The sequence below is a fragment of the Panthera leo genome, chromosome D2 (assembly GCF_018350215.1).
Source record: "Panthera leo isolate Ple1 chromosome D2, P.leo_Ple1_pat1.1, whole genome shotgun sequence".
NCBI lineage: Eukaryota > Metazoa > Chordata > Mammalia > Carnivora > Felidae > Panthera > Panthera leo.
Genome location: NC_056689.1, coordinates 56,235,387 through 56,250,830, shown reverse-complemented (window position 1 = coordinate 56,250,830; position 15,444 = coordinate 56,235,387). Strand labels below are relative to the sequence as shown.

General features: G+C 42.9%; 1 protein-coding gene across 1 annotated transcript in view; it reads right to left on the bottom strand.

The window, feature by feature from the left end:
• Nucleotides 1-403: 403 nt before the first annotated feature.
• Nucleotides 404-15,444, bottom strand: part of PI4K2A (phosphatidylinositol 4-kinase type 2 alpha) — a 32,943-nt gene continuing 17,902 nt past the window's right edge. Inside the window, exons 5-9 of the mRNA XM_042908064.1 lie at nucleotides 12,543-12,604; nucleotides 10,470-10,569; nucleotides 9,608-9,741; nucleotides 9,048-9,107; nucleotides 404-2,888 (exon numbers count right to left, since the gene is read on the bottom strand). Coding sequence (XP_042763998.1) covers nucleotides 2,727-2,888; nucleotides 9,048-9,107; nucleotides 9,608-9,741; nucleotides 10,470-10,569; nucleotides 12,543-12,604 — 518 coding nt within the window. The 3' untranslated portion in view covers nucleotides 404-2,726. The remainder of the gene's footprint in view (nucleotides 2,889-9,047; nucleotides 9,108-9,607; nucleotides 9,742-10,469; nucleotides 10,570-12,542; nucleotides 12,605-15,444) is intronic.

Here is a 15,444-nt window from a genome sequence, read left to right as displayed (position 1 = left end):
GAAGCAGAGCCCATTCCTCATCCCAAACCCATAGGGCTACAGGATTTTGTTACTCAGAATTTTTTCAGCTTGTAGGAAGTACTCAGTGCAAATACTGTATAATCCCTAGTAGGGAAATATCTCATCAAAAAACATGAGTATTTCTGCAACAAGTACACTAAGAGGAAAACATCATGGTTACAAATAGCTTCAATTCACACCAGTGTAGGGTCAGGTCAGGTTTTGGTGTCAAATGAGTCAATGAAAATATTTCTGGTTTTTAGAGCAGTGGGACCTTGGAAATGAGGACCTGTATAACTTAGGAGCTGTATCTCAGCAATTCCATGGAAACACATGGTTCTTTGTCCTTAAAACTGCATTCTACCTTGTCTTCCTTTCACCCAAGAAAACTAGACAAAAAAGGTCAGAATTGGACTTGTTATTCATACATTTGCATTGATTTAAATACATTACATACAAGTTCTACAGTGCGTTGGAAGAACACAGGCAGCAGTACTCTCCCAGCCCGGCCTCTCCTCCCTGACACGGGGACAGGGCCTGCGGCTGACAGAGGGCCCAGCTGTTCTGTAAGTGCCGCCCAGAAGCCTGCCCTGGCACTTTGAGGCTCCTGGCTCTCCCTAGTCCACATTCAAGGCAACCTGAGTCCAGGCTTCAAGGAGAATGGAAACATGCCAGGAAAGGATGGCCCACGCTCCCGCCTGCCAGGACTGGGGCCAGCCCCCTTGTACATTGGACTCGATTTCCTTCTCATCACAGAGCTGGTCTAGATGAGGGCGATGTGCAGACCTACTTGCACAGGCTGGCTTCTCCCAGCCTCCTCTAAGACAGCTTAGGCTCTCTTGACGCCCAGGTTGGAAGCTTTACCGACAGGTTTGTGGAGAGAGATCTTTGGAGAGCCAAGCACACTTGGGTCCCTTCTGGCCTCTGGGAGCCCTGCTGCTCCTACAGTCTGGGGGCAGGCACTGTCACAAACATGGTCCCCAAGGTTAGATTCCAGGCCAGCTGAATGAGATTGTCAGGGTTAGGAGCTGTGCCTTCGTCCACAGGGCATGCGTACCCAGCTCCCAGAGACTCCTCCTGTCAGCTGGGGCCCACCCCCTGCCGGCACAAGCTGGCCCCTGGGGGCTAGGATGCAAAGGGACCAGCTTGGCCCAGCTGATGAGAGGGCTGCACATCTCTGCTCTGCCTCCTGGGCAGTGGGAGCTGGGCAAGCAGAGGGCACGCAGCCATAGTCCTCGCTCCCTTCTTTGGTTGTTTTTCAAACCTTCAAGATCGTTTCTTTCCAAGACTGATTGACCAATCGCAGGGTGCCAGAATCTTGAAGTGTCCAGTAGCACAGAACTGCCCCTTAGCCACAGATGGCACCCTCTCTACTCTCTCCTGAGGCCATTCTTTGCTTTGGTGTAGAAAGGGCTCGGACACCTGGCAAGGGGGACAGCTGAGGGAAAAGAGACATGGAAGCAGGAAGATGCACATTGAACTGGGCAGGCTCTAGGGGACAGTTTGAAGGCCCTTCTCCTTTGGGCCCTGCCTTTCTCAAGAAGCCATGGAAAAATTGGCCTAGAACAAAAAGTCAGGGAGCAAAGGGAAGCTGCCGACTAGGAAGAGAATATGAGTCCCATTACCTCCGCCAAGCAGCAGCAGTGGTAGCATAAAAAGAAGTCCAGGGACCTAATATCCTGTCCTCCTATGAGCTGAGATGCATCCCAGAATCCTCAGAGACCCACTCCAGAACCCAAAACTGAACCCCCTGAGGGAAAAGTGTCGAGAAAAAAAAATATCTGAAACAACAGAAACAAATAAGAGGACCGGGGTGTCTGTCACCAAGACTGGGGAAGCAAGGCTGGGATGTTTGCCCACAGACCAGTTACGGCCCCCGGCATGTACTCAGGCCAAATGGATGGCTTGTGCATACTGGGGGAGCCGCTTCTGCCCTCTTGCCTTTGCCTGAATGACGGGCAAACTGCAAGCCTGGACTAGAGACACTGTGTCCCTAGAAGGGCAGAGAGCAGAGCCAATCTCTACAATCATATGCACAACCACTAAGAGTTCTGGATCAAAAGTGTCCCCGCTGCGAGAACTGGATCGGGAGGCTTTCAGTCACCCTATTGCACTGGTGGGAGAAGGGGAAGAAAACTTGGCAAAAATCCAAAGGAAAGGTGTGGCTTCTGTCTCTCCCAACTGGTGAGTCACCCAGTTGCCCTCTGAATCACCCAGCTGCCTTGGTCCACGGGAGTAAGGAACTGTGAGGCACCTGAGCATCTGGGTCCATGCAAATTTAGGTCTGGATCAGAGGTTTCTGACCTGAGAGGATCTGGGAATCTGCCTCGGTTTTGCTACTAATATTTAAATGTGTATTTGTCTGTCTGTTTTCTGATGCAGAATATAATGAGGAATTGCCACAGAGCAGGGTGTCAGGGAGGGAAGGGAATTTCCCAGCCTGCCCCAGGGGATGCTGGAAGGGAGCTGCTCCTTCCCGGGCATCTGGACTACCTGCGCGGAGGCTCCAGCCCTCCCTAGCACTCAGAAGGGCCCACAGGCACACACTGTCCCTCTGATTGTGCTTCTCCCTGTGCTTGGGAAAGCCCTGAGGGGGGTGACGAGCAGAGAAGAAGGGCTCTCAAGGGCACTGCTCTCCACCGGCTTCTCGGGCTTTTCCTGCAACCCACCCCCAGGCTTCCTCCCAGCCCGAGTCTCGAACAGTAGGTCTCTGTCTGACTCTCGGGCTACCACCATGAAAAGAAGGGCTTCCGACTCTGAAAGCTCTGTGTGTAGGACTCGCTAGAAGACCGCTGGTGGGAACGGGCCGTCTCGACAATCACGGGTGGCATCTGGACAAGGTGCAGGGGACTCTTGTTGTCTTTCAGGGCCTGGGTCAGATTTAGGATCTGCAGTAGGAAAAATAAGATCAGTGAGGAAAAGACCAAGGCATCCTGGTCTGCCTCTGAAGGGAGACCTGCTGACAGAGTGCTCCCATAAATCAATACAAAAATAAACAACACAAAAATGAAAAACTATACACCTAGGGTATTTCCAGAAGTAGGAATATAAACGGGCAAAATACGAAAAATGGAAACCTCTCCAGTCATTTAAAAAATACAAATTAAAACAAAAACCTCCCATTTTTTCCCCTTCCCATTAGTAAGGATACAGAAGAAGAAGATGCCTCAGAGGTGGGGACAGTTCAGAGCCAAGCTGTGGGGCTGGACCCTGGGCCAGTTTTTCAGAAAGGCAAGCAGACGATAAAGGCTTAAAAGTGAACAGGCCCTCTGACTCAGCAATTCCACTTTTAGGAACTAAAGAAACAATCATGGATAGGCACAAAACACTTAGTTTCAACTAATACAGTGCAGTATTGTTTTTAGCGGTAAAAATGGTATAAATGCCTCAGAGTATGGGAACAGTTAATAATGTAAGGGCTAAGAAACAGCAATTAAAAGATAGATTTTATTGGCATGGAAAGCTGATCACAATGTCATTAGATAGCAAAGGACAGAGACAGGAGCCAGTATTATGATGTAAAGACTCTACCTTCATTTTCTAAAATTCTATCTACCTATCTGCAGAGAAAAAAATTCTGGAACTTGGCACTGATTATCTCTGGGTCAAGGAATTATAGGTGATTTTTATTTGTTCATGGTTGTTTATACTTATTTTCTGATTTTCCTACAAAGACCATATATTTGGGAAAAAGCCAACATTTCAGTTGGCTTCTCCCTCTACTGCTATCTTTTTTTTTTTTTAAGGTTATTTATTATTTTGAGGGAGACAGAGCACAAGCAGGAGAGGGGCAGAGGGAGAGAGAGAGAGAATCCCCAGTAGGCTCCGCACTGTCAGCGCAGAGCCCAACATGAGGCTCGATCTCACAAACCATGAGATCATGACCTGAGCCAAGATCAAGAGCCAAGATCAAGAGTCAGGTGCTGGGTGGCTCAGTCGGTTAAGCGTCCGACTTCGGCTCAGGTCACGATCTTGTGGTCCGTGAGTTCGAGCCCCGCATCGGGCTCTGGGCTGATGGCTCAGAGCCTGGAGCCTGCTTCCGATTCTGTGTCTCCCTCTCTCTCTGACCCTCCCCCGTTCATGCTCTGTCTCTCTCTGTCTCAAAAATAAACTTAAAAAAAAAATTAAAAAAAAAAAAAAAAAAAAGAGTCAGGTGCTTAACTGACTGAGCCACCTAGGCACCCCTAATGCTGTCTCTTTATCATCGTTTTTGTGAGTCTTTTTGAGTAAAATTTTTACTTTGGAATAACTTTAGACTTACAGAAGAGTTACAAAGATAGTACAGAGAGTTCCTGTACACCATTTACCAGTTTTTCCTAATGTTAAATTTTTATAGAACTATGGCACATTTACCAAAAGTTAGAAATTAACAGTGGAACATTACTATTAACCAAACGCCAGACTTAATTTGGATTTCATTAGGTTTTCCAGTACAGTTCTGTTTTGATTTCAGGATCCCATTCAGGATACAACATAGCTCTTTACCAACTTTAGTCTGTTTTTTACAGACATTTCAGAAATGTGTCCATGGGGACACGTTTGCCAAAATTAGAATCACCACCATCTATCTTCTCTGACAGGAGAGTACAAAAGTGGAAGTAGTCTGATAATAGCCTGCTTGCTTGCTTGCTAAAACAGTTTCTTTTTTTTTATGTTTTTATTTATTTGTTTGTTTAATATTTGAGAGAAAGAGAGAGAGACAGAGTGTGAGCAGGGGAGAGGCAGAGAGATGGAGATGGAATCGGAAGCAGGCTCCAGGCTGTGAGCTGTCAGCACAGAGCCCGATGCAGGGCTCGAACTCGCGAGCAGTGAGATCATGACTTGAGCCGAAGTCGCTTAACCAACTGAGCCACTCAAGCTCCCCAGTTTCTTTTCTTTTCTTTTTTTTTTAAAGATTTTATTTGTGGGGCACCTGGGTGGCTCAGTTGGTTAAGTGACTGACTCTTGATTTCCACTCAGGTTGTGATCTTACAGTGCATGAGTTTGAGCCCTGCATCAGGCTCTGCACTGACAGCGCAGAGACTGCTTAGGATTCTCTTTCTCTCGGTCCCTCCCCTGCTCACACACTCTCTCTCAAGATAAGTAAATCTTAAAAAAAAAATTTTTTTAAGATTTTTTAAATTTATTTTTAAGATTTTATTTAAGTTTATTTATTCTGAGAAGAGAGAGGGGGTGGGAGAGGGTGGGGCAGAGAGAGAGAGAGAGAAAGAAAGAGAGAAAGAGAGGAGAGAGAGGAGAGAGAGGAGAGAGAGAGAGAGAGAGAGAGAGAGAGAGAAAATATCCCAAGCAGGCTCCACCTTGCCAGCACAGAGCCCAGTGTGGGGCTTGAACTCACAAACTATGAGATCATGACCTGAGCTCAGATCAAGACTCAGACGCAAAAAAAAAAAAAAAAAAAAAAAATCAGACACTCAACCGACCGAGCCACCCAGAAGCCCCTTAAGATTTTATTTTTAAGAGGCACCTGGGTGGCCCAGTCGGTTAAGCATCCGACTTCAGCTCAGGTCATGATCTCACGGTTTGTGAGTTTGAGTCCCGCGTCAGGCTCTGTGCTAACAGCTCAGAGCCTGGAGCCTACTTTGGATTCTGTGTCTCCCTTTCTCCCCCTCCCTGCTCACACTCTGTTTCTCTCTGTCTCTCAAAAATGAATAAACATTAAAAATAAATTTAAAAAAAAAAGCTTTTATTTTTAAGTATGGGGCATCTGGGTGGCTCAGTCAGTTGACGGCCCAACTCTTGATTTCAACTCAGGTCACCATCCCAGGGTAGTGCGATGAAGCCCCGCATTGGGCTCTATGCTGAGCACGGAGCCTGCTTGAGATTCCCTCTCTCTCCCTCTGCCAATCTCCCCTGCTCACACACTGTCTCTTTAAAAAGTTAAACAAATAAAAAGATTTTATTTTAAATAATCTCTGTAACCAATATGGGGCTTGAACTTACAACCCCAAGATCAAGAGTCACACGTTTTACTAACTGAGCCAGCCAGGCACCCCTATGATAGCCTTCTTTAAACCGCCAGATATTGAAGATTTTCATGGTCAGGCCACAGACAGAGGGGAGGGTAAGAAAGGCTGGACCCTCAAATCACAGAGACACACGGCCTTTAAGCCACAAATATCCCTGGCCTGCAAACGCTGCCCATGAAGAGGCAGAGATACACCTGAAACAGAGGTGAGAAGTCAGAAGTGGATCCTATCTGTAATTAATTCTGTTTTACTTCATTGTTTTAGTATCTGTCAGCATCCTCCACTGCTTCAAAGAGCCTTGAGCACAAACTCTGGGTAGAGAACGAAAAGGAGTTTCAAATGGAATTGGAGTGAATTATGTAGGAAACCACCCAACTTAAGAGGCAGGATTTTTTTTTTAGGTTTCTTTACTTTATTTGGGGAGGGAGGGGCAGAGAGAGAGGGAGAGAGAATCCCAAGCAGGCTCCATGCTGTCAGCACAGAGCCCAATGAGGGGCTTGAACCCATGAACCATGAGATCATGACCTGAACCAAAACCAAGAGTTGGACACTTAACTCACAGAGCCACCCAGGCGCCCCAAGAGACAGAGAATTTTAAACCTGCCCTGGCTGGTTCTTCCTGTGCTTCCCCTATTATTCTCTGGGTTACAAGCTGCCTTTTATGCATGCTGAAGTTATTTGGGGTAAAATGTCAAATTATCTACAGCTTACTTTCAAAAGATTTGGCCAAAAATAAAATGTATCAATCTATCTATCTAGAGAGAGACAAATTATACAGTTATATTAAAGAGAGAAATCAGATACATTTGTAGATAGATATTCCTCAGATAGATAACCTATAGAGATACAAGCAAATAGATACAGAGATAAAGCAAGCGTGGCTAACTATAATAACCGGTGAATCTAGGAGATCCTACTTTACTAAGGTTTGAAATTCTTCAAATTAAAAAGCTGACAAGAAATCGATAGCACATATTCTGTAGCACATAAAGCTAAAGGATAAAATCTTTGAAAGTGCCATTTAAAGAGGCTTTCCCTCAGACCCCGCAGATCTAACATCTGGTGCAAAGTCTTTCAGTAACAACTGGCATCCAACTCCAGCTCTCTGGAAGGTCTTTACTCTTCCCCTTTGGCTGAGGGCCCTCATATAGGCACTCTGTGATTACAGCTCAGGTACAGAAAGGGTTGTGACCTCCTTTCCCTGTGGTATGTCAGATTTCTGCAAGGCGGCGGCTCGTCTTGCCTCGTTGTGTGTGACTGGTAAGCAAGTAAGGATGTGACCGATATATTGGCCACCTACCTGCTGAAATGAGCTGGATGCTCATGGAAACTTACGGTGTTGAGAGGGAGGCACTCTAAGTCGTAAGAGGCCAAAAGGCCCTCAAAGGACATTAAGGGCACAAGACAGAGAGAAAGATAAAATTGTACTCTCCCACCCCACCCCACCCCACCCCCTTTTGCCACTCTAGATAACGGCCCTGACCGATATGATGAGAGGAGGGTTGCTATGGTTTTGGCAAGGGACTGAGCTGGAAAGGGATTAGAGAAGATAGTATAATAGGGACAGAGGCATAGCCTACACGAGGTTGAGAAGTTCATTCCTTTATGCTGAGTTCCATAATACCACAGTACATCATGTGGCTTTTAAGGTCTCCAAAAATTCTGCCAGCTTAACTGGGCCCTTACATTATTTGGGAAATGGAGGAAGACCACGTCACTGGTATTCAAGCAGCTATAATAACTGCAGCTCTTAAAACCTCTGTACATCCCACTTCCAAGGAAACATGAACTCAGTAAGCCCAAGAATTGCTCTCACAAGAAGCCTTTACCTAAATGGTAGGTAGAGGTAAATGCATAATTATGACTAGAAAGACCTTCTTGACCTTTAAAGATGTGAGAACCTACCTTTTCTGCACACAAAATCATAATCAAAACCGCTAATACATATTGATTACTTCAATACACCACGTACTACTCTAAACCATTGATCTCAAAATAACCCTATGAGATAGGAGCTATTACTAACCCCATGTTACATATGGACACACTAAAAGGAGGAGAGATTAAACAACTTCTCCAAGACCTCACCAATAAATGACAGAGCCAGGGTTCAAACACAGGCACTGTGTCCACTAAGTCATCCCACTATGCCATCCCAGATGTCTTTAAGACTTTAAAGTTGGGGCGCCTGGGCAGCTTGGTTGGTTGAGCATCTGACTCTTGATATTCGCTCAGGTCATGGTTCGTGGGTTTGAGTCCCATGTTGGGTTCTGCCCTGGGCACGGAGACTACTTGGGATCCTCTCTCTCCCTCTGCCTCTCTGCCCCACTTACACTCTCTCTCTCTGTCCCCCCAAAAATAAATAAACATTAAAAAGAAAGAAAGAAAATATCAAAGTGATAAGCAGAATGTCAGTGCTCTACAGAGCTTTAAAACAATTTTTCAGGCAGTCTTTACTTTTGAAGATCAACAATGAATGCCCTAGGGGTTTCCTTAGCTCTCTTTGAAGGTAAAGTGGAGAAAGAAGAAATAATACAACTTATAACGATAACAACAAAAATTATAACCACGGTCAATATATGAGTGCTAACCACATGCTAGGTAATTATTTTTACTGAACACTTGATATGCATTTATCTTATGTAATCCTTTGGCCAACTCTGCAAGGAATTATTATTGTCACATTTTATAAACAAGGAAACCGAGGCTCTGGCCCAAGGCCACAGGGGTTGTAAGTAGTGAAGAAGGACTCCAGAGGCTGGCTCTTAACCACCAAGGCCTATGGCCTGCCTTGAGCAACTTGAAGACAGGGGCCGCTGGGTAAATTTACCAATGAACTAGCCAGCAACAGGCACAGAGCTGAGCTCATAATAAATGCCTCACCAAGCACTGGACACCATGGAAGAAGTGGGAGATTTGAAAGGGCTACCTTTCCTCACCCATGTGCTAAGTCAGAGTCACAAATATGTACGGCATAGACTAAAAGGGTGTAAAACACAAGCTTTACATTTACTCAGCATGAGCATATAACCCTCCCGGAGAGAGTCCGGGGATGACAACAGGAGGAAGTCCCAGGCTTACCTGTCCTCGCATGACAGCAATCTGCTTATGGAACTGGCCCCTGTCGAAACCAGGATCTTTCTGCAAAAGGGCAGGAGACGGAACCTGCGTGAATCTCTCCGAAGAACCCACTTTCTTCCCCCGATTAAAAACTTTCTAGTGAAGAAAACTTACATGAGGTTTATGAGGCTTAGTGAAGTTAGCTACCACCCTAAGAACTCTCTGTTTCATGGGTGAGGAAAGAAAGAACAAGTGAATATCTTGTCCCGAGTCTCATTATGAACTGTGTAGAACTCCGGCCTCTAGTGCTCCATTGGAAAAGGCGAGCTCTACAGATACACTGCAGCCCCGTGACACGCAAGACAAACCCACGTTGATTCATCACGGCTGTCAATTTTTTTCAAACCAACCCGAACTAGGTCTTGATGCCCACATGTGGGAATTTTGTTTGCTCTTCATTGGCCGACACAAGTCAGAAGAGTGTTAGTCATTCTCTCTTGGCTTGTATCAGGACCCGTTAGAAAAGCCATTAGAAATTCCTTCTTCCATATAGTTACAAGGTTGAGGTTCCCAGGGCTAACCTTGAAGAGTTCATATAGGTCCTCCTCCAAGTCCTTGACGAAGTTAGGGTCCGATATCTTTGGAAGAATCAGATCTTTGATCTCCTGAGAGAACGGGACTTTTGCCTGGGGCAACCAGGCCCAGTAAAAGGGATCTGAAAAGAAGAAAAGCAAAAAACAAAGCTGCCCATCTCTGTCCTCCACCTATCAGAGCACTGCCAAAGGTAGAACAGCCCTCTTACTTGACATAGGACAGAAAAGAAATGTCACCAGGGCTGTTAATCCTAAAGCCTAAAGAGTAAGCGAAGGAATTAGGATTCAAACCCAGGGCTGCCAAATCCCAGAGCTTGTACTCTTTCCCGGACATCACATGACCTTCTAGTTACTTCTAGTTATCTACCAACGAGACATTGAGATGCGCCTTCTGAAAAGACACACTGGTACTGCAAAGGGGCTAGTGACCCTCTACTTGTATCTCCCTTTCTTTTTCTAAGAGTTTCTCAGTTATTACCAGGGCAGGGGCTGGCTTCGAGGATGTCACCAAGGAAGACAGAAAACATTGACGATAGCTTATATTTAGAAACACAAATAGAATAAATTATAATAAGATAGTCCTCAGAAAAAATGAGAAAAATGCAAAGCACAGATGAGAAAATTCAACTCTGTGCTTCTAACAGGACTAATGTCAGGCAAAAATGACAAGAGTAGCTTGCGTTTGGCAGTACTTGCCCCACGTGTCAGCTACTGTGCTAAATGCATGAGCTGCGTCATTCTACAACTTCTTAGAACAATCCTGTGGTAGAGGTATTATTATCTTCACCCCATAGATGAAAAAATTGAGAAGAGCAAGAAAAAGCCAGATCACAATGGTCTTGAGACTTACATGCCCTCCAGGAGTCAGGGTGTTTCAGAGGGAAAGCCAGCCCATTGTCGATAGCAGCCACCTTGATAACAGGCTCCTTCACTACCACCCAGTCTGTGTCCTGAAGAACAAGGAAAGACAAAATACTTAGGGTCCCACCTGTCTCAGGCCCTTTAAAGTAGTAGCAAAGTAGCCCAACCCAACCCCCTCAGGCACCAATCCTTATTCAACCTCTGAACTGGCTTCCATAGTTACCTGAGCTTAGTACATTTATGGCACCCCTGACTTGGCTTATTTAAGGTTCTCAGAGTTCCTTATCTAAGAAAAGGTACACTTCCCCAGGAGTTGCCACAGCCCTCCTTATGAAGGAAACTGACAATAACAAAAGGTAACTCTAAGCCTTTCTTCCTAGGAAAAGGCAGTGAGAGTCCTGAGAGTATGAAAAGGAAAAAGAAAAATCAAATTCAGCCAGCCAAAATCCTTTTCTGTAGACCTGGACCAGATGCTACTTTACTGGTGACCACATTTTGCCATGAGATAAGAGGACCATGGAAGATAACAGTTGGTTACTCTTGCACAAGAGAGTTTCTTGCCATTTCAGGGACAGGTGAAAAGGAAAAGGACAAGAGCCGAATGCAAAGAGTGGGGCGGGCTAGACACTGTGATGGCCTGTCAGACACTCCCATGACTGTCTACCTGGCTCCATGCCTCAGGCTCACAGGTGCCATCACAGAAACAGGGATTGTGGGTCCAGGATACTGGCATCAGAATCCCCTAGGGTACCTTATTAAAAGTGCGGAATCCTAAGTTTTACTCCAGACCTAGTGGGGGAAAGCCTTGAAGAATCTGTATTTTTAATAAGGCTTCCAGGTAATTCTGATATGTACAAAATATGAAAACCACTATTAGAGAAGAAAGTAAAAACACTATGAGGATGTGTTAACTAACCTTGCTGTGGTAAATAAACATTTTGCAAAATATACATTCATCAAATCACTACGTTGTACATCTTAAACCTGTACAATGTTATATGTCAATTATGTTAAAAGCTAGACAGGGGCGCCTGGGTGGCTCAGTCGGTTAAGCTTCCGACTTCAGCTCAGGTCACGATCTCGCGGCCCGCGAGTTCGAGCCCCGCGTCGGGCTCTGGGCTGATGGCTCAGAGCCTGGAGCCTGCTTCCAATTCTGTGTCTCCCTCTCTCTCTGCCCCTCCCCCGTTCATGCTGTGTCTCTCTCTGTCTCGAAAATAAATAAACATTAAAAAAAAAAAAATTTTTTTTTTAAATAAAAATAAACGCTAGACGAAAAAACTACTATAAGGATAGAAGTCAACCTCATTCTCCTATTGCACTAAATTTTTTTTTTTTTTTTTAATGTGCAGCCTGACCAGGACTAGAAAAGCATGGTAGAATATGAAAGCAATGAGAGAGTAAGGGAAATTGCAGGAAGCAGCTTTTTCTAAACTGATGGTTCTGTGGAATTATGGTCTATTGTGAGAAAAGTATTCTAAAAAGTTTAGAAATCATGGGCCAAACAAAATTAAATAGGTTAATTTAATGGACTACTTCTCAGACCTTTACTACACTACTATGCAATGTGAATCTCCAAGAAAAGCATAAAGTATGTAATATATTCCAAACTTATTTCGAATTTTCTTCTACCTCTATCAACATTATTCAATAGGATATTTCTTAAAAAACAGATTGAGAGGGGTGCCTGGGTGGCTCAGTCAGTTAAGCATCTGACTTTGGCTCAGGTCATGATCTCACAATTCGTGGGTTTGAGCCGCACATCAGACTCTGTGCTGACAGCTCAGAGCCTGGAGCCTGCTTCAGATTCTGTCTGTCTTTCTCTCTCTCTGCCCCTCCCCCCTCACACTCTGTCTCTCAAAAATGAATAAACATTAAAAAAAATTTAAATAAAAAAAAACAGATTGAGAAAACCTCTATCAAATATTAACCTATCAATTTTAAACACATGTGCTATCCTGATTCTTCTCAACTTATATGACCTAATTTCTGATTATTATATGCTTCTACATTATGCATATACACTACCTCATCCTCTTCTTCAAGACATAGATCAACCTCTTACCCGGGAGCTAGAACTATCCATTGGACAGTCATATTTAATCAGCCAGTTGTCATTGCCTCGATCTGTGAACAGAAACATGATGTTAGAAAAAACTGGGGTGATTTTCACTTTCAGTAATAATGGACTACATATTTTGGACACTTGGACCAATCATTCCACTGAGAACAACTAGAAAACATTGATAAAGTATTTTTATTTTTTTAATTTTTATTTTGTAGAGTGTGTGAGCAGGGGAGGGAGGGGGGAGGGAGGGAGGGAGGGAGAAAGAAAGAAAGAAAGAGAGAGAGAGAGAAAGAAAGAAAGAGAAAGAAAGAAAGAAAGAAAGAAAGAAAGAAAGAAAGAAAGAAAGAATTTTAAGCAGGCACCATGCTAGGTGTGGACACAGGGCTCAATCCCACGAGCTTGGGACCATGACCCAAGCTGAAATCAAGAGTCAGACGCTCAACCAACTAAGATACCCAGGCGTCCCAATAAAATATTTTTAGATCTCTTTAAGATATCAGAGGTTTGAATAAGTCCATTAAGAGTTAAAATGTCAAGATCTGGGAGAGAAAGGAAATTCAGACAGAAGAGTCTAGCATTTGTGGCTTCTTTTCTCCTAGAGCACCTGCTGATTTGGGAAGAGGTGGCTAAGAGGTTGAGAGGTAGAAGAACAGTGTTCTAATAGTCTTGTGAAGCTAGGGAGAAAAAATCATAGTCCAGTGACTGATACAGGGAGGAGACCCTCGTAAATCACCCATGCTTTGGGTTGAAACCTGAAGGACTACACCTTGGAACTAAGCAGAGTTTCCCTTTAATACCTGAAATTAAAGTGAATCTGGATTGCTGGTACCCTTAGCTGCTTGCCAAAACAAACATCATCTTCTACACAGATGCACTACACATCTTCTACTACTTTCTGCATCCTAGGCCTCCAAATATTTTTACCATTTTTGATATATAATATCTGACAATCAAAATAACTAGGTAAAGAGACAGGATGACATGGCTAAAAACAAAGGAAACAGAAAATTAAAACAAACCTAGAGGGGCTCCAAACAATGAAGATACAGGCTCTTAAATATTTAACATAAAATCCTTACTATTTAAGAAGATAAAAGGCAAGATTGATAATATTAGTAGAAAACAAGACCATAAAAAAGAATCAAATAGAAATTCAAGAACTGAAAAATATGGTTACCAAATTGAGAACTCAATAGATGAGTTTACCATTAGACTGTGCCAAAGACAGAAGTAATGATCTGAAAGACAGGTCATAAGAAAAGAGCAAAACAAAGCACCCAGGAAAAATGTGACTGGATTCTCAGAAGGAGTGGAGGAAAAAATGGGCGGAAATAATTATTTAAAGAGAGAATAGCTAAGAATCTTCCAAAAGTGACAAAAGGTCAAACTGTTGATTCAAGGAAAATTGAATCCCTAATAGGATAAATACAAATAAAACTATACCAAGCATATTGTAGTAAAAATTTTGAAAACCAACTACAGGGGACATCTCACAAAGAGCTAGAGAAAAAGAGAGATTACCTTCAAATAAACGGCAATAATACAAGGACAAGTGACTTCTCCACAGAAATCATGGGAGTAAGACGACAATGGAATATTTGTTTTTTTAACTACTGAAAGAAAATAGCTGCCAATCCCAAATTCTATACCCAGCAAAAATAGCCTTCAAAAAATGAAGGTGAAATAATGACATTTTCAGACAAACAAAACCAAAATTCATCACCAGCAGACTAGTGCTAAAATATTCTCTAAGTCAAAAGAAAATTATCCCAAATAGAACCTTGGAGATACAGGAAGATTTAAAGAGCAATAAAATGGGTAAATATATTAGTAAATCTAGATAATTATTATTAGTTTTGTTGGAGTGTAATAGTATTTTTTTAAAAGAGTTGTCTTTTAGACACATACTGAAATAATTAGGAATAAATTTACACCTGAAATTACCTTAAAATAATAAAAGAAGGTAACTAAATGGAAGTGTGAATGGGACAGGATTAGTCATGGACCAATGATTGTTAAGGCCGGAATAACCAGTTCATGCAGGTTCACTATTCTGCTTATTTGTATATGCTCAAAAGTCTCCATAATTATATTAATAACAGTAACAATAATGACAATACCATCTTAATAGTTTTATAGAAATGTGGTTTTACATATGCACATACATGCAGACACATGTACATATATATGCATATATGATTAAAACATATGACATTTATAGTATAAAAGTCTGGAGATAGGTAAATGAAGCTAAGGGTTTCTACCAATTAGTATTAGATTTTGGGAAATCAAGGATTCACATGGTAATCTTTAACACCAAAAAAAAAAAGAAAAGAAAAAAAAGAAAAGAGTATACAGCTTCTGAGCTAAAAGAGGGGAGAAATGAAATAAGTATAAAATAATTTAAAAGAAAGCAAGAAAGAGGGGAAAAAAGATCAGTGGAAGAAGGGGAAGAAAAAAAAGGCACAAACATAGAAAGCACATAAGATGGTAGATTTTCATCTATATGTACATTATACATAAACTAAATGTTCTAAAACTAAAATATAACAATTGTTTCACTGAATGAATAAAACTGATAAACTTTTAGCTATTTAGATTAAGAAAAAAATATACAAGACTGAAATTGCTAAAATCAGAAACAAAAGTAGGGACATTACTACCAATTCTACCAAAATAAGAAGGATTTTAAGTGAGTACTATAATAGGGGAGCCTGGATGGCTTAGTCAGTTAAATGTCAGACTCTTGATTTTGGCTCAGGTCATGATCTCAAGGTCATGAGATAGAGCCCCACATGGGGCTCTGCATTAGGTATGGAGCCTGCTTAAGATTCTCTACCTCTCCCTCTACCCCTCCCCATTACGCTCTTTTTAAATTAAAAAGAGAGAGAGAGAACTA